The sequence below is a fragment of the Ornithorhynchus anatinus genome, chromosome 17 (genome assembly GCF_004115215.2).
Source record: "Ornithorhynchus anatinus isolate Pmale09 chromosome 17, mOrnAna1.pri.v4, whole genome shotgun sequence".
In the NCBI taxonomy this organism is placed as follows: Eukaryota; Metazoa; Chordata; class Mammalia; order Monotremata; family Ornithorhynchidae; genus Ornithorhynchus; species Ornithorhynchus anatinus.
Genome location: NC_041744.1, coordinates 26316909 through 26338188, shown reverse-complemented (window position 1 = coordinate 26338188; position 21280 = coordinate 26316909). Strand labels below are relative to the sequence as shown.

Sequence of the window (21280 nt, the reverse complement as noted above, 5' to 3'; positions counted from 1 at the left end):
CTCTTAGCTTTTATCCTACTCCCCAATCTTTCCTCTCCTGCCTCTCCTTCTCCCACTCCCCAGACTCACCGGTAAGGGAGGAGGCGTCGGCTTCCTCCTCTCACCCCGTTGCCACTTCCGCACTATCCCTCCTCCCCCCTCCCTCTCCTTCGCCTCCTTCGAAGCCCACATCATTCGCCTCTACCACCCCCTCCAGATACTTGTCGCTGTCATCTACCGCCCTCCTGGTTCCACCTCCGACTTCTTCAACCACCTTGACCCCTTTCTCACCTTCCTTCTCTCCTTCTCTCTGCCCACTCTGATCCTCGGAGACTTCAACATCCATATGGATGTACCCGACGACTCCTCTGCCGCCCGCCTGCTATCCCTCCTCGACTCTGCCGACCTCCTCCTCCACCATACCGTGCCCACTCACCGACTCAGTCACACCCTCGATCTCGTCATCTCCTACCGCTGCACTATCTCCTCCCTCACCAACTCTGAAATCCCTCTCTCTGACCGTAACTGCCTCATCTCTCACACTCCCTCCCCCTGCAAATCTTCGCTACTGCCCCACAGAGACCTCCGCTGTCTTGATCCCATCCGTCTTTCCAAAAGCATCTCTCCTCACCTTGCCGCCCTGTCCTCACTTCCCACTCTCGACGATCAGGTCTCCGCTCTCAACTCCACCCTCTCTACTCATCTCGACTTTCTCGCCCCCCTTTCCCTCCGCCGCTCTCGCTCCACTAACCCACAGCCCTGGATCACCTCCTCCATCCGCCTCCTACGCTCCTATGCTCGAGCTGCTGAGCGCTGCTGGCGAAAGTCCCAGCACCAAGCCGACCTCACACACTTCAAATTTATCCTTTCCTGCCTTAACTCTGCCCTTTCCTCCGCCAGGCAAAACATCTTCTCCTCCCTCATCGACGCCCATGCCCGTCACCCCCGCCAATTGTTCTGGACCTTTAACTCTCTCCTTAGGCCCCCTGTTCTTCCCCCTCCTCCATCTCTCACCCCCAATGATCTGGCCACCTACTTCCTCACGAAAATCAACACAATCAGGTCTGAGCTCCCCAAAGTCATCCGTCCGCCTCTCCCCTCCCCGCCACCAACCCTCTCCCCTACTTTCCCATCCTTCCCTGCAGTATCCTCAGAGGAGATCTCCTCCCTCCTCGCAAGTGCCACCCCCTCCACCTGCGCCTCAGACCCCATTCCCTCTCACCTTATTAAAACCATCGCCCCTGCCCTCCTCTCTTCCTTAACTTCTGTTTTTAACCACTCAATCTCCAATGGCTCCTTCCCCTCTGCCTTCAAACATGCCCACGTCTCCCCCATCCTAAAAAAACCCGCTCTTGACCCCACTTCCCCCTCCAGTTATCGCCCTATCTCCCTACTACCCTTCCTTTCCAAAATCCTAGAATGAGTCGTCTACAATCGAAGCTTAGAATTCCTTAACTCCCATTCTGTCCTAGACCCCCTCCGATCTGGCTTCCGTCACCTCCACTCTACCGAGACTGCTCTCTCTAAGGTCACCCATGACCTCCTTCTTGCCAAATCCAATGGCTCCTACTCCATTCTAATCCTCCTTGACCTCTCTGCTGCCTTTGACACTGTCGACCATCCCCTCCTCCTCCATACCTTATCTCCCCTTGGCTTCATGGACTCCGTCCTCTCCTGGTTGTCCTCTTACCTCTCTGGCCGGTCATTCTCGGTCTTCCTTCGCTGGAGCCTCCTCCCCCTCCCATCCTTTAACTGTTGGAGTTCCTCAAGGGTCAGTTCTTGGCCCTCTTCTGTTTTCCATTTACACTCACTCCCTCGGTGAACTCATTCGCTCTCACGGCTTTGACTACCATCTCTACGCAGATGACACGCAGACCTACATCTCCGCCCCTGTCCTCTCCCCCTCCCTTCAGGCTCGCATCTCCTCCTGCCTCCGGGATGTCTCCACCTGGATGTCGGCCCGCCACCTAAAACTCAACATGAGCAAGACTGAGCTCCTCATCTTCCCTCCCACACCTGGTCGTCTCCCAGACTTCCCTATCACCGTGGATGGCACGACCATCCTTCCCGTCTCTCAGGCCCGCAATCTCGGTGTCATCCTTGACTCGTCTCTCTCATTCACCCCACACATCCTATCCGTTACCAAGACCTGCCGGTTTCACCTTTACAATATCGCCAAGATCCGCCCTTTCCTCTCCACCCAAACGGCTACCTTACTGCTATGGGCTCTCGTTATATCCCGGCTAGACTACTGTGTCAGCCTTCTCTCTGATCTCCCTTCCTCCTCTCTCGCCCCGTTCCAGTCTATTCTTCACTCCGCTGCCCGGCTCGTCTTCCCGCAGAAACGATCTGGGCATGTCACTCCCCTTCTTAAACAACTCCAGTGGTTGCCTATCAACCTCCGCTCCAAACAGAAAGTCCTCACTCTAGGCTTCAAGGCTCTACATCACCTTGCCCCTTCCTACCTCTCCTCCCTTCTCTCTTTCTACCGCCCACCCCGCACGCTCCGCTCCTCTGCCGCCCACCTCCTCACTGTCCCTCGGTCTCGCCTATCCTGCCGTCGACCCCTGGGCCACGTCTTCCCGCGGTCCTGGAACGCCCTCCCTCCTCACCTCCGCCAAACTGATTCTCTTCCCCTCTTCAAAACCCTACTTAAAACTCACCTCCACGAGTCTTCCCAGACTGAGCTCCTCTTCTCCCTCTACTCCCTCTACCACCCCCCCTTCACCTCTCCGCAGCTTAACCCTCTTTTCCCCCCATTTCCCTCTGCTCCTCCCCCTCTCCCTTCCCATCCCCTCAGCACTGTACTCGTCCGCTCAACTGTATATATTTTCATTACCCTATTTATTTTGTTAATGAAATGTACATCGCCTTGATTCTACTTAGTTGCCATTGTTTTTACGAGATGTTCTTCCCCTTGACTCTATTTATTGCCATTGTTCTTGTCTGTCCGTCTCCCCCGATTATTCATTCATTCATTCAATAGTATTTATTGAGCGCTTACTATGTGCAGAGCACTGTACTAAGCGCTTGGAATGAACAAGTCGGCAACAGATAGACAGTCCCTGCCGTTTGACGGGCTTACGGTCTAATCGGTGGAGACGGACAGACAAGAACAGTGGCAATAAATACAGTCAAGGGGAAGAACATCTCGTAAAAACAATGGCAACTAAATAGAATCAAGGCGATGTACATTTCATTAACAAAATAAATAGGGTAATGAAACTGTAAGCCCGTCAAACGGCAGGGACTGTCTCTATCTGTTGCCGACTTGTTCATTCCAAGCGCTTAGTACAGTGCTCTGCACATAGTAAGCGCTCAATAAATACTATTGAATGAATGAATGAATTAGGAGACCCTGCCTCCATGGACCTCTTCTGCCCTTTACTCCCTTCCCCTACTCCAATTTATTCTCCTTATGCAATCACAAGGATCCATCTTTTTGCCTGTAATTTGCCCTCTCTCTTAATGAATCGTGCTGGGAATATTAACTAACTCTCTTCCCCTCATCAAAGCCCTACTGAGAGCTCACCTCCTTCATGAGGCCTTCCCAGACTGAGCCTTCCCTTTCCCTCTGCTTCTCCTCCCCTCCCTATTGCCCCTACTCCCTCCCCACAGCACTTATGTATATTTGTACATATTTATTACTCTATTAATGATGTGTATATATCTATGATTCTGTTTGTCACTTTTGATGGTATTGATGCCTGTCTACTTATTTTGTTGTCTGTCTCCCCCTTCTAGACTGTGACCCCATTATTGTCTCTGTGTGTTGCCCAATTGTACTTTCCAAGCACTTAATACAGTGCCCTGCACACAGTAAACGCTCAATAAATGCAATTGCATGAATGAATGAAGTATAAACCATAGAAAACTTGGGATTAACAGTTAGTCTTTTTCTAATGTCCTAGTGTTCCATAGTGACATTTACTAGTTAAAATAAAAACAGTTGTATTTAAAGGGTTCTCCTTCACTGTAGGGGAAAAAATACTACCTTCAGACACTTTCTGATTTTAAGAACATGGTATGTTTATATCTTTTGTTTTCCTCTGACTGGAACGGTAAGCCAGAAACTTGTATCACTTTAGCTTCACTATTGAATAAATGTGTCTTGGAATACTTGAAAGTTTTTCAGTGACTTCTAAATATACTTTTTACCCCTAGAGCAGAGGCCATTTCCTATTTTCCTCTGTAATCCTCCAAGTAGCATCTCTAACTTGCTCATTATGTGGGTCATTATGGTGTTAAGCATTGCTGTCTGAATGGTTTCAGAAAAACCAGGTTTACTGTCATACAATAGGAAGGAATCTCTTCTTTCCTTTTAACTCCACAGGACGTGTGGATACCCCCTGCAGAGTTGTGGAGAAGAAAACACTTGTTCCATCTCCACATTATTTTCTCCATCATAAAGACTCTGCTTGGTTTGAGCAGAGAACTTGCTCCCTATCAGCCATTGCAGCTATATGTAATGTGACATAACTCAAAAAGTTGCACAGGGAAACATCAGCAAAGTTCAGTGATGCTGCTCTAACCCCTTGCTTAGGCCATGTCAACCATGCTCTGAGTTTATACTTGTATCATCCCAAAGGGAAGCTTCTCTGTTGACACACTCTTCCTCCTTCACATAAACTCAGAATGGGACATACACATTCATTGCCTTTACTCAGCTCCTCAATAATAATTATAGTATTTGTTAAGCGCTTACTGTGTGCAAAGCACTGTTCTAAGTGCTGGGGTAGATACAGCTCTACCCCATGTGGGGCTCACATTTTATTTTTTTTAAATCCCCATTTTTACCAATGAGGTAACAGGCCCAGAGAAGTTAAGTGACTTTCCCAAGGTCACAGAGAAGACAAGTGGCAGAGTTGGGATTACAACCCACGACATCTGCCTCCCAAGTCCGGGCTCTTGCCACTAAGCCATGCTGCTTCCACTAGGCACACTCCTCAGATAAATCCTCCTTGAACTGACCTGTTGATGCATGCTTGAGACAATCTAGTGCATTTATACCCATCTTGAGTGAACAATTAGCTGTACAGCCACTGAAGACATGAACATTTCTGCCTGAATGGTTATGTTTGTCCCTCAATTTTCAGGCCCTTGTTGGTGATAAGACTTTGGCATTTCGGTTGATGGATGCAGAAATGTACACAAACATGAGCGTGCTGTCTCCTCTTACTCCGGTTGTTGATCGTGGAATTCAGCTTCACAAGATGATTCGCCTGATTACTCATGGACTAGGGGGAGAAGGCTATCTCAACTTCATGGGTAAGTTGGAAACTCACCTCTGGACTTTAGTTAGAATCCTTCAATGTGGATTGGAACATTGAAATATCCAATTCATATATAGCATACATTTTTTATTGAGTTTGAACCATTAAACTCCAGCATAAACCTTAAAAGACCAACAATGCTGGCTTTTCAATATTAAGTACTTAGATATCAATAAGTCCATTCATTTTGAAAAATGTGATATGAAGAAGCTCATTCTCGAGTGTTTATTCAGGCTCTTAGTAAACACATTGGGTTTCTTGTTGATGTCATCAGCAGACAAATCTTCAACTGATTATGAGCATCTTTTACTTTCTGCCTTCTCTTGAAAACATTTGCAATATAATAGTAATCATGGTATTTGTTAAGCATTTACTATGTTCCAGGCACTGTACTAAGCCCTGGGATGGATGGAAGCAAGTCACGTTGGATTGAGTCCCCATCCCACATGGAGCTCACAGTCTCAATCCCCATTTTATTGACAAGGTAACTAAGGCACAGAAAAATGAAGTGACTTGCTCAAGGTCAAACAGCAGGCAAGTGGTAGCACCGAGTTTAGGACCCAGATCCCTCTGAATCCCAGGCCTGTGCTCTGTCTACTAGGTCACACTGCAGGGAGCATGGTACTTTAACCATCATTCTTCCAGTAAACTAGCACAGGTATCAAAGTAATATCACTTAGATATTTTATTATAAAATTTAGATGTGAGGGATTTTAATAATGTATGATGGAGATGACCAGCATGTAGATTGATGAAATTTCTAATTGGAGAGGCCACTGTACAATGCAGGTTGTGCCAGCAAGTTGGATGGGTTGGCGCCTGTGAAATCTTTTTTTAGACAAATAAAATGTAAGTTAAGGTAGCAACAGCAAAGGTAGTTAAAACTGAAAATGTGTTTTGTGAATTGGTGGTTGGATTCTTTTCCTTATCAATATAAGCATAGCCATTCTTAGTATGTATGTTATTTAAAACTTTATGTAAAACCTCAGTATTTTGGACCCCAGGAATTACGAAGTAAAAAGACAGGTTTTACTGTGCATATGACTGTTAAATGACAAGGTTGGATAAATAATTGAATGTAAAAATAAAATATACATTTCTTCATAACTGTTGAAGATAGGAAATAAAATACATAAGTTCCAAACTTAGGTGTTGGGTTGTCTTTACTGAAGTGTTGTGTCCTAGTTGGAAAAGGTAGGAAGGAGAAAACACGTTTAGTAACAGAAGTTCAAAAAGATTTCAGAAAAACATTTTGGTGTGAGCATGTTGAATTTCTGTCTCTAAATAAAGCTAATTGTTTCCTGAATCAGTGGACTATAGGAGGAAGCAGAATAGAAGTCAAGTTAAATTGGCATTCATCACTTAGTTCTTATTGATTTTCATTTCCTATATTTCTTGGGGAAGTTAGCTGATATCTATTTTATTCATGTCTTAAAATATTTATGCACTATTGATTGTGTATTATTGTTATATGATAATTGTCATCATAGTCCTTTTAGTCACCATAATTTTTTCTCCTTCCATATCAAAATAGATCTCTTTTCTGTGACCAGGAGAAGCATATTTAGCTCGCAGAATAGTGAGAGTAATCACATTATTGTTGCTTTGAAGTTGTTAGCCCTATGGATTAATTTACCCCATTCATGCTTTTGTCTTCATTCTTCAAAGGCCTCAAAACATCTGACTTCTTTATGTTACCAACCACATCCAGAGGCTTTCTCTGACTAAACCCTCATTTCCCCACCCACCCTCCCCTCTATTTTAATTATACACTTGACCATTTACCTCTTAGCACCTTAATACTCAACCATAGCCCCACAAAACTCAAGTGAATACCTAGATACTCTTCTCTTACTTTAATATCTGTATTCCCCAATAGATGGTATACTCACTGTGGGCAGGGATTATATCGACCCACTCTGGTGTATTGTACTTTCCCAAGTGCTTAGTGAAGTGTTCTGCATGCAGTAAGTGCTCAGTAAATACCATTGATTAATAAAATTACCAAAGGGCTCTTGAAGTTAGATATTCATATTTCATAACAATAAGGTTATTAGGACTTCATCCATCAATCTAGAGTAACGCTGTAATTGCGGCTTCTGTTATAAACTTTAGAATGCCACTCCAATCTACTAATGGACTATATTTCAGTCTTCATTTTCATCACTATCATGTTTGTATTGAATCTCAACAAGGTAAAAAGTAATGAGTACCAATAGTACTTATATATTAGTTGCCTAAAAATCTACCTTCTCTTGGACTTAAATAGTTGATCAGAGCTCTGCTTCTTTTGTTGCTAAAAAAGGCAGATAAATTTTTCTCCAAAAGAATCTCTTTTCAAAGCTCATATTACAAAAAGACCTGAATATTAGCATATATTCTGTTAGGTTCCTCCCAAGGAACTCGTATTGTTCCCAACTGTCTTTGCCAATAGCCATTTGAGTATTTATTGTGAGTCCACAGAAAGCAAGCCCAGTTTTTAGTGCAATAAGTGTCACAGTTGTCGCTGTAGCAGGATGTAACACCCTTTTAGGAAGGCAGCATCAGCTGTCCTGAATCCAAACTCACTCCAAGGATTCAGTTGTTGCTGTGCTGTTCAGAAAACCTCTTTCAGGTTTCTCCATCCTCCCCATTCCTGTGCTCCCTCACCTCTGCTGGCTTGGATGTTCTATCAACAGGTTGCAGAGACTGTGTAGCTGAGAAGGGGAAGACTTTGCCAGCACCACCTTAGACTTCAGCTGCCCTGTAGACTATAAATTCATAAAGCGAGATCACATCCACCAACTGCATTGTATTTTTCCAAGGGATTAGTACAGTGTTCTGCTCACATAATAGATTGATAGCCATGAGCTCTGAAAACACTTGGCTGAATAAGAGGTTCCTAGCCATCATAAGCCTCCTTTGCCTTAATTGAGGGGAACAATGCTGGATTTGGGGGTGAAAATTCTAAACATTAATTCTTCCCTTTGAAGTGCTTTGTACAGTACCTGGTGCATAATAAGCGCTTAACAAATACCTAAAAAAACAAAAGGCTAGTCTTTACCCAACAGCAGCACATGATGTCCATTCATATTCTTATTTCTTCAAATTGTTACACCGTTCACCAGTTGAGACAGGAACTAAAAATTCTGAGTGACAGCCTTGTGTCTGAGGAATGAGAACTCTGATCTTTTTTAGAATTCCTTATAAGATTTACTGAGTTTGACACTATTCACTTCATCAGCGAAGAAGAAATATTATTTAATATCTCCAGAGAATTTCCCAATGGATTATATTATCTTTTCCCAGTGGAATATATGGCAAGACTCTGGCAAATATGCAGACATTTTTCTAAACAATTTATCACACACATTAGAAAGCATCACCTTCTATAATTCAGTTTGCCAGCATGCACACAACCTAAGGCTACCAGATGCCGGTAATTGTTCAGAGTTGGTTTGAGCTTTTATATTTTTTGAAAATAAGTAGCTAGAGTTCACACTGCATTTGCCTTTGATTTCACTTAGGGGAAGGTGTTTCTTTGGGTTCTCTATTAAACACCTACACTAAATGGTTATTAGATAAGTTTACACCTAAAGTGTCTTTGGGCAGAGGGCTAGGTGGAATAACTCCTAATTGTTTAAGGTTAGGCTTTGAGACCCCCCCTTTACATGAATTTATACACAACCCATGTTCACTTGAGCCAGTCCTTAATCTCCTGCTGCTGGAACTCTTATCAAAAATTTTGCCTGAATATGATCGATTAGAATTTCCCAGGTAGTCAAAGATTGCACCCATCAAAATGGTTTCATCACCATTGTGTCATTCTTCACCATTGCAGGGCTGCTCATAGATTTAATCCAACTGATCTAGCAGGGAGCCTCCTCAGAGATTTTTCTTTTTTCCCTCAGGTGTTTACAGAAGCTCCTTTCTCCTTTTTCAGCATTTTGTTAGCAACTGACTTATATTGCACATAATGTGAAGTAGTTTTTGAGATTCATTTACAGGTCAGTCTCCTTCTCAAGGTCTTGTCCAGAGACTCAGATGCAGGCTCAAGATGATTCTCCTCTGGAGCCTCTGTATAAAATTCTTTTACCTAGTTGAAAGCAAATGATCACTATTCTGGCATTGAGACTATTAACATTATCCTAAATCGCTTCTTAAAATGTAGCCAACAGCTTTATGTTTCTTGAAGCACGGTGTGTAAATGTGCACGCTTAATTTTGTGGGTTCCTTCTTAGACCATAGCCCTAGGTTGCAGGCCCAAGAGCTTCTGTATTAATCCATCCCAAACATCTATTTGCATTCAGCTTGTTTCCTTCTTATTTAGAATATTACTTTCTCTTGGTCTCTTTACTCACTTGAAATTACCATTTAATCATGGGTTCTGCAACATGGGCATAGCTTTCGGGGAATTTGTTTCACTTGGGTCCTATGGCTTTTACATTTTGTCATACAGTTTCACTATGATAAAAGATATCGGAATGTAACTTTTACCTAATTATGTTCAATACATAAAATAATATATCTGTTGTGTTTATTAGGGAACAAACATCCAGAATGGTAAACCATGTAATATGGAGCCAGGCCCTCACACTGCAACAATGTGCACTTCTTTTCTAGTAAACTGCAAGTATGTCAGGGCAAAAAAACTTGGAATTAATAACTGTTCTGCAGTTGTAAAACCACACTCAGAAAATATGGAGGGATTTATTTTTAGAAGCCATTTGATTTGAACATTTCAAGGGCTTATCAACAGGTTTCAGTCTCGTTGATAATGCTGAAGAATATGACTTGAAAATTGAAAATCCATTTTTCAAGAGAACCTGTAAAATTAGCCACTCTGTGTAAAAGAACAAAGCATTTTAAATGTCTGTGATAAGCATAGATTTGGACTTGCTATCCAGAGCAAGTTGAGCACACTTATAAACCATGTTAGTGTGTTGGATGGGGCATTAAGGCCTGTCAGCACTAAAATAAGACACTCTTTAAATCATGCTGTTTACTAACTACATGTATGTGAAAAATATTCCCTCAAAAACTGCTTTAAAGTTTTTAATGCTTTAGAAGAGAATACAGCCTGAACAAGTGTAACAAATAATCACATTTAATCTTCAATTTATGCCTTTTTAGTATGGCCTTTTCCATCTACTCTGTTTTTCTGTCTCAGACTCCTTTGTCAAAAATAATTATTTCTTCCATTTATGAGTAAACTTTCTTAAAATGTGAACCAAATTTCCATTTTGGTTCAGAGATTGTGTTTGCTTGTTAACTTAAAACAGAATGTTATCTAATGGGTCTATCTGGGTTTAAATAATTCAAGTTCCTCAAATGTAGAGGGACTAGCTGTAGCAAATAGTGAAGGATTTTAAATTGATCTTGGACACAATTGTTCAATACTCCCATTATGTTGCAAACATTTTATTTGATCTTTCAAAATGTTTTTATTTTTTCTGTAATTTAATAATACGCGGGATGGAGAAAAGACAGGACTCTTGCTGCATTCCATCAATTTGCTTTGCGTTGAATTCCTTGGTAGTCCAAGAAGAAAAGATTCCTTCGGGGTCATCATTCAAAGTACCTTGATTCTGCATCTAACATTTTCCTGTTATTACTTTATGCCTGCATGTGTTATAGAAATGTTCTGATTGTTTTAAAAAAAAAAAAAAAAAGCAAAAAACAGTTAAGCACTATGATTTCAAATTGGCAATATCTCTTTCGCTAGTATCTTAGCTTCTTATCACTTTGCAAGGGGTCAAATCTCAATCAGTGTTATTGAGTATGTATTGTATGCAGAGCACTGTAATGTGCGCTTGAGAGATACAATGAAGCAGAGTTGGGGACGTGATCCCTTCCCACAAGGAGCTTGCAATCTAGAGGAAGAGACATATATTAAAATAAACCATGGTTATGTACATAATTGCTGTAGGGTTGAGGGTGGCATGAATATTAATTCTTAAAGGGTACCAATGCAAATACATAGAGAATACATAAGAAAAGGGAGTAGGGGAAATGAGATCTTAGTATGAGAAGAACTCTTGATTGTAATAAGACTTTAAAGGTAGGGAGAATGGTGGTCTGCTGGATATGAAGGGGGAGGGAGTTCCAGGCCAAAAGGAGGACATGGTGAAGGGATGAGTGGTGATACAGACGAGATGGAGGTACAGCAAGTTAAGTTGGCATTAGAGAAGCAATGTGTGCAGGCTGGGTTGTAGCAGGAAATCAGTGAAATGAGGTGGAAGTGGGCAAACTGAAAGTTGACAGTAAAACTTCTTGTTTGCAGAGGTGTTTCGGATGGAGGGGTCAAACTGGGATCAGCATAGTAGCAATTAGGATGGAGAGAAAAGAGCAGACATAGCAGTGTTGTGAAGTTAGAACCCAGAGGATTTGGTGACAGGTTGATTGAGAGAGATGTGTCAAGGATAATGTCAAGGATATGGGCTTGTGAGTCAGGGAGGCTAATGGTGTTGTCTATAGTGATAGGAAAGACAGGAGGAGGACAGGGTTGGATGGGAAGGTGAGGAGTTCTGCTTTGGACATGTTCAGTTTGAGATGTTGGCAGAACAGTCAAGTAGAGATGTCCTGAAGGCAGGAGGAAATGTGAGACTGCAGAGAAGGAGGGATGTCAAGGCTGGAGTGGTCAATTTGGGATTCATCCTTGTACTGGTGGTTGTGGAAACCATGGGAGCTCACAACCAACTCCTTTCTCTCTATCCAAACTTACCACATTGGCCTAAGTACTTGTCATATTCTGACTTGACTAAAGCTATAGCCTCCTTGCAGGTGTATTTACCGCCAGTCTCTTCTGCCTCCAATCTATACATTACAGATCACTTTTGGGCAGATCATTTTTCTAAAATATCATTTAGCATACATTCCAAGTCCTCAAAAACCTCTGCACATCAGGCAGAAACTCATGGCTACATGGAACTCAAATAGCTCTCTTCTCCCTGCTTATTCTCACTCCTCTCCTAAATCCTGCAACCTGCACACTTCTCTCAAGCCAACCTTCTCCCTCGGCCTCATTTTCCTCTCTCTCCCTCCCCCATCTTGCTCATGCTCTCCTTTCTGCCCAAGGTCACAGTTCCAAGTGTTGGAGGTTTGATTATTCATTCATTCATTCAATAGTATTTATTGAGCGCTTACTATGTGCAGAGCACTGTACTAAGCGCTTGGGATGAACAAGTTGGCAACAGATAGAGACAGTCCTTGCCGTTTGATGGGCTTACAGTCTAATCGGGGGAGACGGACAGACAAGAAAAATGGCAATAAACAGAGTCAAGGGGAAGAACATCTCGTAAAAACAATGGCAACTAAATAGAATCAAGGCGATGTACAATTCATTAACAAAATAAATAGGGTAACGAAAATATATACAGTTGAGCGGACGAGTACAGTGCTGTGGGGATGGGAAGGGAGAGGTGGAGGAGCAGAGGGAGATGGGGGGAAAAGAGGCTTTAGCTGCGGAGAGGTAAAGGGGGATGGCAGAGGGAGTAGGGGGGGAAGAGGAGCTCAGTCTGGGAACGCCTCTTGGAGGAGGTGATTTTTAAGTAGGGTTTTGAAGAGGGAAAGAGAATCAGTTTGGCGGAGGTGAGGAGGGAGGGCGTTCCAGGACCGCGGGAGGACGTGACCCAGGGGTCGACGGCGGGATAGGCGAGACCGAGGGACGGCGAGGAGGTGGGTGGCAGAGGAGCGGAGCGTGCAGGGTGGGTGGTAGAAAGAGAGAAGGGAGGAGAGGTAGGAAGGGGCAAGGTGATGGAGAGCCTTGAAGCCTAGAGTGAGGAGTTTTTGTTTGGAGCGGAGGTCGATAGGCAACCACTGGAGTTGTTTAAGAAGGGGAGTGACATGCCCAGATCGTTTCTGCAGGAAGATGAGCCGGGCAGCGGAGTGAAGAATAGACCGGAGCGGGGCGAGAGAGGAGGAAGGGAGGTCAGAGAGAAGGCTGACACAGTAGTCTAGCCGGGATATAACGAGAGCTCGTAACAGTAAGGTAGCCATTTGGGTGGAGAGGAAAGGGCGGATCTTGGCGATATTGTAGAGGTGAAACCGGCAGGTCTTGGTAACGGATAGGATGTGTGGGGTGAACGAGAGGGACGAGTCAAGGATGACACCGAGATTGCGGGCCTGAGAGACGGGAAGGATGGTCGTGCCATCCACGGTGATAGAGAAGTCTGGGAGAGGACCGGGTTTGGGAGGGAAGATGAGGAGCTCAGTCTTGCTCATGTTGAGTTTTAGGTGGCGGGCCGACACCCAGGTGGAGACGTCCGGGAGGCAGGAGGAGATGCGAGCCTGAAGGGAGGGGGAGAGGACAGGGGCAGAGATGTAGATCTGCGTGTCATCTGCGTAGAGATGGTAGTCAAAGCCGTGAGAGCGAATGAGTTCACCGAGGAAGTGAGTGTAAAGCACTCACTTTAGATTAGACCAGATTAGAAACCTGGTCCTCCAAATTCCAGACCTCTGTTCTTTCCATTCAGCCAAGCTGCTTCCCATTCTTAAGGCATCTTAAGTAGACTGGGAATACATGGCTGTAGTCCTTAGTTAATGTACTACTTATATGGATGTTGAAAAAGGCTGAAAGGGAATCAAGGGAGTGCTAGCAGTAAACCTTGAATGTCTCCGCTGATTCTAAGGTATTGCTCTGTAATTTTAGCTAAAATAGATCAACAGAAATAGTAAATTTTACAACTTGGGCAAACTTTTCCCATTATTGTAAGTTGTTAAATTGAGTCAGATGTAAAATAGTTTAGCTCCTTTATTTTTCTAGGTAGTTATTGAAAGAAAAATGTTCTGTTTTCACTCTACCCTTTTTTTCTCCTTTTCTTTTTCTCTTCTTTTATCTCCCTATTTTAAATTGGCTTCACAGTTTTAATGCCTAGTAACTAAAAGAATGTTTGCTGTTCTATTCCTCTCCCCCTCTCCACATTGTACAAGTCACCAAAGCAATGTTATCTAATCTCATTTACTATTTTTAGTAAGTGTTTTATAAAATCACCCTTATTTTTCAGCTTATGTGCTACCAATCCTGATTCTGTGCTGCATAACCTTCTTTATCTTAAGTCTGAAACCTTAAATGAAATACAACCCCTATTATATGGCTGCTGATGGCCTATCTTTAAGCCTGTTAAATTGCCTTTTTTCACCCTTTTCTTCTTCACATATCTTTGTGCCTGTTCTTTCCAGCTCTGATTTGTGTTGACAAATAAAATCTGCTTTTAATTATTACTTATTAATCCTGAATAAGAAACATTTGTCATTAATGAAAATCAAATGCTTTGAAAGTAACCATCAAGTTGTTAAGGAAGCAGCAATGTATGTGTGTATCGTTATGATTATTCAGTCTCATATTAGAAAATTAATGGTATAGTTTGGTGTTGGAAAATATGGCAAATCTCTGTGAGGGGTAGCCAATTCTATAAAGTTTTATGACAGAATTATTGTTTAGAATCCTGTGTAATGTTATGAATAGAAAAACTAAACCTGAATATCTGAACATCTAAGAATAATAGATAATAGTTGATATTGTTCTCTCTCTAGGGTTTGGCACATTATTCAACATACAGTAAGTGCTCCACAGATACTGATGATATTGATGAAAAAGTAGACCCAAGATTCTTTTACCTTTTGCCAATTTAACGTTAATCATGTTTACATGCAACTAGTTAATGTAACAGTAGAGGACAGACTGCTTGGATTCACAGAATATAGGTCATCTGATTCTTATGAGTATTTCTTTACTGTGCTTTTGTTTAGGAATCTTGTTACAAGTCTGTAATTCTTAGCCCCCAGGGATGATACCTGTGGCGATGACTATAATTACAAACTAACAATTTTCCATCTGAGCAATATTATTTTCTATTGCTAAATTTAAAGAATTATCACAATATGGTTATGTTATATTTTAATATTAATAAATGTTCCAGATCATCCTTTACAATTCACTAATATCTCATATGCAGTACAACATTCTCCCTGGAGCCAAAGAAGTTGAGCCAATCTCTGTCTGGTCCATCAATCAGCATTTATTTCTATCTGCAGTGTTCTGCAAAAATTTGTGATCTAACTTTTAAATGCTTTAAGTGTGATTGTATGGTGTCAAACTTGGACATTTTTGTGTCAAGGAAGGAATGCAGTAAACATTTAAATGTCATCTTGCTAAGTGATAGAATCAGAGCCCTTGTAGAGGAGAGAAATGCACCATACTGAATTGTGAGGGTGCTAAATTTTGTGAGTTCCTCTCAGTCAGTCGAGGTATTTTTCAGGATGTACTGTGTGGAGTGAAATTCTCTGGAAAAGCTGTGAAAACTTAGGGCAGTGATTCCAATATTAGCTTTATAAATTCTAAAATGTTGTTGAATGTAGTTCTGAGCCTCAGAAATCATTTTATAAAAACAAATCATGGTTTCCGAGTAATAGTTTCTGCTTGATGCTCATAATATTATAAATTTTTAATGGTATTTGTTAAGCACTTACTATGTGATGCTACTAAATGCTGGGTGGATAGAAGCTAATTTAGTTGGACCCAGTCCATGCCCCACATGTAGCTCATAGTATTAATTCCTATTTACAAGTGAGAAAACTGAGGTACAGCAAAGTTAAATGATTTAACAAAGGTCACACAGCAGACAAGTGGCAGACAAGTGAGAAACAGGGTGGCCTACTGGATAGAGCACAGGTCTGGCAGTCATAAGGACCTGGGTTCTGATTCTGGTTCGGCCGTTTATCTGCTGTCTGACCTTGGACAAGTAACTTCTCTGGGCCTCAGTTACCCCATCTGTAAAATAGCAGTTAAGATTGAGTTCCATGTAGCACAGGGACTGTGTCCAACTGATTGGCTTAGTGTGGTGCCTGGCACATAGTAAGTGGTAACATTTAAAAAAAAAAAAAATCAAGTGCCCCATTTGAGCATCTTAAAGTTTAATGGACTAGTCAAACTGGCATTAAATAATTAAATGATAGTTGGAATAAAAGAAACTAGATAATTTAATCAAATAAAGAGACAACTGAGTTGTTCCTCAGTCACTGAAGGCTGCTTGGCTGAATGGAAAGAGAACGGATTAGGAGTTAAGAAACCTGGATTCTACCTCCTGTGTGATCTTGGAAGTCACCTACCCACTTGGGGCCGGTTTCCTCATCTGTAAAATGTGCATTAAACACAGTTCTCCCTTTTTGGCTGTGACAGAGGCTACGCCAATATAATTTTCTTAGTACAATGTTTGAAACACAGTAAGCACTTAATAAATACTGTTGTTATAATTACTCCTCTTCAAAACTGATGCTCCTAAACTTAGATGTTGCCAATAAAATATCTGATTTATAACTTCCAGGGTATCAAAGTGAACTGTCTAGTAGTGTCAAAGTCTGCTGGCAGACTTATTAGCTTCAAGTGATATCAAACATCCATTAGGGCAGGTCTGTATTTATACGTTGTTTCAGCTTTAACACACACTCGTTTCAGATGTACATCACTAGTCTCCTATTATAGCAATAGCCCAAGGCAGTTTGATTATTTGAGCACATAGGAAAATTAAGGTAGCATTTTAAAATCCATGATGACGTTTGAAGGTTGGGGGAGGTTAAAGAGGGTGTTGAGGGGTGATGGGACAGAGCCAGACAGTCTGGGGCTCTGGATATCATTTGTTAAGCAGTGAGGGCTGGCTGACTAGATTATTTTTTTTCCAAAGAAGTAGAAATCTGTTGTCCCATCACAGAAGGTTCTGACTTACTATAAATGCATTAAAGTAGTTATACTGTTTGTGTGCAATTGACTCAGTATACAATTCTGGGTAATTTTGCTAAGGTAGAATGTCTAATCCTGGTTCAGAAATGAATTCCCCATTTGTAAAACATTGCTATGAGAAAATCTGTTTCAATCTAACATGGTTTCAGGAATGTCTCTTTGAATGAATATGTATATAGTCACACAGGTTTTGCTGATTTAACATGAATGGTTAATATTGCAATCCCTCATTTTTACTCAGTTCCTTAACTATCCTAGGACATAAGGTTCACTTTCACCTTCTACCTGTGTGTTTTTAAATAATCTTTAATTCTAGACTTCTAGTTCAGCTGTAATGTATCCATATTTGGATTATAACTTTTTCAAATAAATGTTGGAATCCTGTTTTTTTTTTATTGCCTTGGTATATTAGGTTGTCCCTCTGCAATTAATAAACGGATAGCTTTTTTCTTTATCGTTCTCAGGGCCTTTATATTTTTAAAGAAATAATATATTTTTTGTTTTTCATTCCATTCTTGATTTTACTCTTCTGACTTTATCCTTGTATGATTTCATTATTTCTTTATGCTTTTTGAGGTGGCTTAGATTGTTTCACTTTTATTTCTGTTTGGATTTAGAGTCTTTTTGCAGACTATAGGTTTCTTCCTACCTTCAACCCTTCTGAATAAAAGCATTTTTTTTCCTCCCTTGTAGAATATTTTTTTCCTTTTGAAGACAATTCAGCTTTTCTGGGTGGCTGTTTTGCCTAAAAACGTGGTTCATCCATGGTTGTTAACTTTCCTGAAGTTCTTTTTTCACTTCATGTCCCTTCATTCTTCATTATTATTATTTTTTTTACCTAGTGGGGTAGGAGGAATTGGAAGAGAGGAGAGTGAGTTGCCCCAGAGACAGCTTCAATCCATATAGGGAGTAAAATGCTTATGGAATTGAAGTGAGGTGTGTTCACTTCAGGAAGTATGACCAAAAAGGCTGGGACAGCAGTCTGTGGGGTGGTGATGTGTCCTCTCAGAAAGATGGTGGAGGCAAGAGCTGTGTGATCCTGTGCCCTATAATAATAATGTTGGTATTTGTTCAGTGCTTACTATGTGCCGAGCACTGTTCTAAGCGCTGGGATAGACACGGGAATCAGGTTGTACCACGTGGGGTTCGCAGTCTTCATCCCCATTTTACAGATGAGGTAACTTAGGCACAGAGCAGTGAAGTAACTTGCCCAAAGTCACACAGCTGACAAGTGGCCGAGCTGGGATTGGAACCCCTGACCTCTGACTCCAAAGCCTGTTCTCTTTCCACTGAGCCACGCTGCTTCTCAACTAAAGTGGTAGCAGCAGAGGGTGTGTCACCAAGGTGGAAATGATATGCTAGCAAGGTATAAATCTGAGTCTCCAAGTCAAGCTATCCAGGGCCTTCATTTAGTGGAGAACTTCATGGGAATGGGTCGGTTGTGGAAGTAGCGTAGAAGCACTCTTTGGGTAGTCTTCCAGAAAGTATTGTGTATGGCGGTTTGTTGTCTGCATGTTCCGTGTAACATAATGAGTCTTCCCACTTTGAATCCATCTGCTGCATTTCATGCATAGTTCATGTTCCTGATGACCCTTGGAGCCATTTAGACACGTTCTCTCCTCTCTTTGATTCCTCAAATAATTCATCTGATTATGAGAAGCCAGTCAAGAAGGAAAGCTCCCTTTGAATTTTGTACCCTAAACACATTACAGTATCCCTAATACCTAATTTGTTTTTTTTTATATATTTCATTTGCTGTCAATGAATAGCAATCTTAGAGTACTTCCATTGTTTGAGGTGCTATGCTACATACAGAAAATGGATCATTTCCTTAGCATGTTTCTGACATTAATTCAAACCCTCGTACTAGAGTAGAATCCTGTAATCTTTAAGTATTATATCCAGTTGAGCAAATCAAGGCCGACAGAAGGGTTACTTGACCTCCCTACCTCTGAGTACTGTTCTTTCCATTAAATCCACTGCTCCTATGGTTTCCCACATAGCGCAGAGGAGATTGGCACATCTGAGTGCATATATTGATGACAAAAAGAGATTTATTTCTATTGAGGAAAACTTGGAGAACTGTCTTCTTCTAAGATACTTGTAATGGTTATCAAGAAAGATGTGACTTGAGCAGAGTACAGAACTCATCTTCCCTCCCAAATCCTGTTCTTCTCATTCCTGTAGACACCACCACCATCCTTCCTGTTTTATAAAAATGTAACCTTGGCATTATCCTTGACTCCTCTCTCATTCGAACCACATATTCAGTGGGTCACTAAATCCTGTTGATTCAGACTCCACGAGGTCTTGAAAATCAGTTTCTTCCTCTCCATCCAAACTGCTACCAAATTAATCCAAACACTTATCCTCTCCCACCTTGTTTTTAGCCATTTTAAACTATAAACTCATTGGGACAGGGAGCATGTCTATCAACCATGTAATATTGTACTCTCCCAAGCATTTAATACAGTATTCTTCACACAGTAAATGCTCAATAAATACAATTGATTGAGCTGGAACATCAGAACACTGGAAATCACTGGAGTGATCCTTCTGCCTCAAAATAAGTTAAAAACAGAAACTGCCACTGTAGCTGATCCCAGTGAAGATTGAAGTGGGGAGGGAGAGTTAAATAGCTATCTTAATAACTTTTGTTTTTTGCTAATCATTGGGATTTTGAAGACTCAGATATATGAATTGGTAGAAAGTTTAATAAAATGCTTAGATTTGTCAAGATACTCTGACCAAATTTTATGCCACTTCATAAGCTAAATGAACATAAGACCCGCTCCTACCTACAGGAATGATCAGTGTAAATAAGGACATGGGTGGAAAGTACGTTGAGCTCTTTGTAGCAAAGGTATTAAATGCTATAAAGCAAGGGTGCTAACATGAATAGTAATATCATCTTCATCAGAAATCCTCCCCAAAAGACAAGTGCCACTTTTAGGGAGTAGATTTTGTTTTAAACTCATAGAGAAGCAGCGTGGCTCAGTGGAAAGAGCCCGGGCTTGGGAGTCAGAGGTCATGGGTTTGAATCCCGTCTTTGCCACTTGTCAGCTGTGTGGCTATGGGCAAGTCACTTAACTTCTTTGTGCCTCAGTTACCTCATCTGTAAAATGGGGATTAACTGTGAGCCTCACATGGGACAACCTGATTACCCTGTATCTACCCCAGTGCTTAAAACAGTGCTCTGCACATAGTAAGCACTTAACAAATACCAACATTATTATTATCATTATGCAGTTACCCTCAGTCTTTCTCCAGCCATTTAACTCTTGTTCCCTTTCCCTTCCCCCTGCCCCCCTGACAATATCTTCAGCCCCTAAACAAAATGAGGCCAAGAATTACCTTAACAAGCAGAGCTGCAAAGAACAAGTGGCTTAAAATAAAAGGCTTGAAGGCTTTTAAAATTCTGATTTTTCTTCCTTCTTACTGCTAATATTTATTATGGATGGGAGACAGGGGAGTTCTTTAATGTTTTATAGATCCGATCTTAAGGTCTTTTAGGGTCACCATATTAAATTTGGAAAGAGGGCAATCTGATGCATTGCCTACATATATATTTTGAAAGGTATTCAATGTATCTTTCCAACAAATAAGTAGAAGGTTACATTGAATTAATTCTAGGGACAAAGACAAATATAATTTAACAGAGGAGGAAACTGACTTCTACAGAGGTTATGGTCATTTAAAGTCAAACGTGTACTAATACTTCTACTCGTAGTATTACAGTACCAAAATCCAGGTGACATGTCTCCTCCCAAACTTCCAAAATGAGTCTCTTAACATGTTTTCTTACCACAAATTGAGTGAGGTATGAATTTTGCTTAACCTAAACATCAGAAATCAGTGTTCTTGTGAAGGGCACAGGGTGCCTCACTTCACAAAAGTTCAAAGCGATTTGTGGATATTTTATCACTTTTCTTACTCTTTTGCCTGATCTTCTCTCCCCTTAGATTATAAAATCCTTAGGGTCTGGAATTGGGTTTTGAACTTCTACAGTAATTTCTCCAATTGCCTAGTATGGGTGTTTTGTTTAATTGTTGAGGATGATGAAGTAAAGATTTGATAGTAGAATATACTATTCTACAGTAGCAGATTTCCCACTCTTTTTAAAACCCTGCACTGTAGATGCTGAGCAGAGTCACAGAAAGTTATAGTTGAACAGATGTTGTTAGAAGGCCTGTGGGACAAAATGGGGACAGGGTAAAATCAAAGAAAACCAGAAATGTTTCAGCATGACTTTGTATAATGATTGTGTTAATGTGACAGCCGTATGTGGGTGCCTGTGTTCTCAGAACTGCTT

At 41.4% G+C, this 21280-nt stretch overlaps 1 protein-coding gene across 1 annotated transcript in view; it reads left to right on the top strand.

Annotated features, from left to right (window-relative positions):
- Positions 1–21280, top strand: part of GBE1 (1,4-alpha-glucan branching enzyme 1) — a 182242-nt gene that overhangs the window by 117796 nt on the left and 43166 nt on the right. The window contains exon 12 of the mRNA XM_029082122.2: positions 5076–5247. Within this exon, the coding sequence (XP_028937955.1) occupies positions 5076–5247 (172 nt within the window). The remainder of the gene's footprint in view (positions 1–5075; positions 5248–21280) is intronic.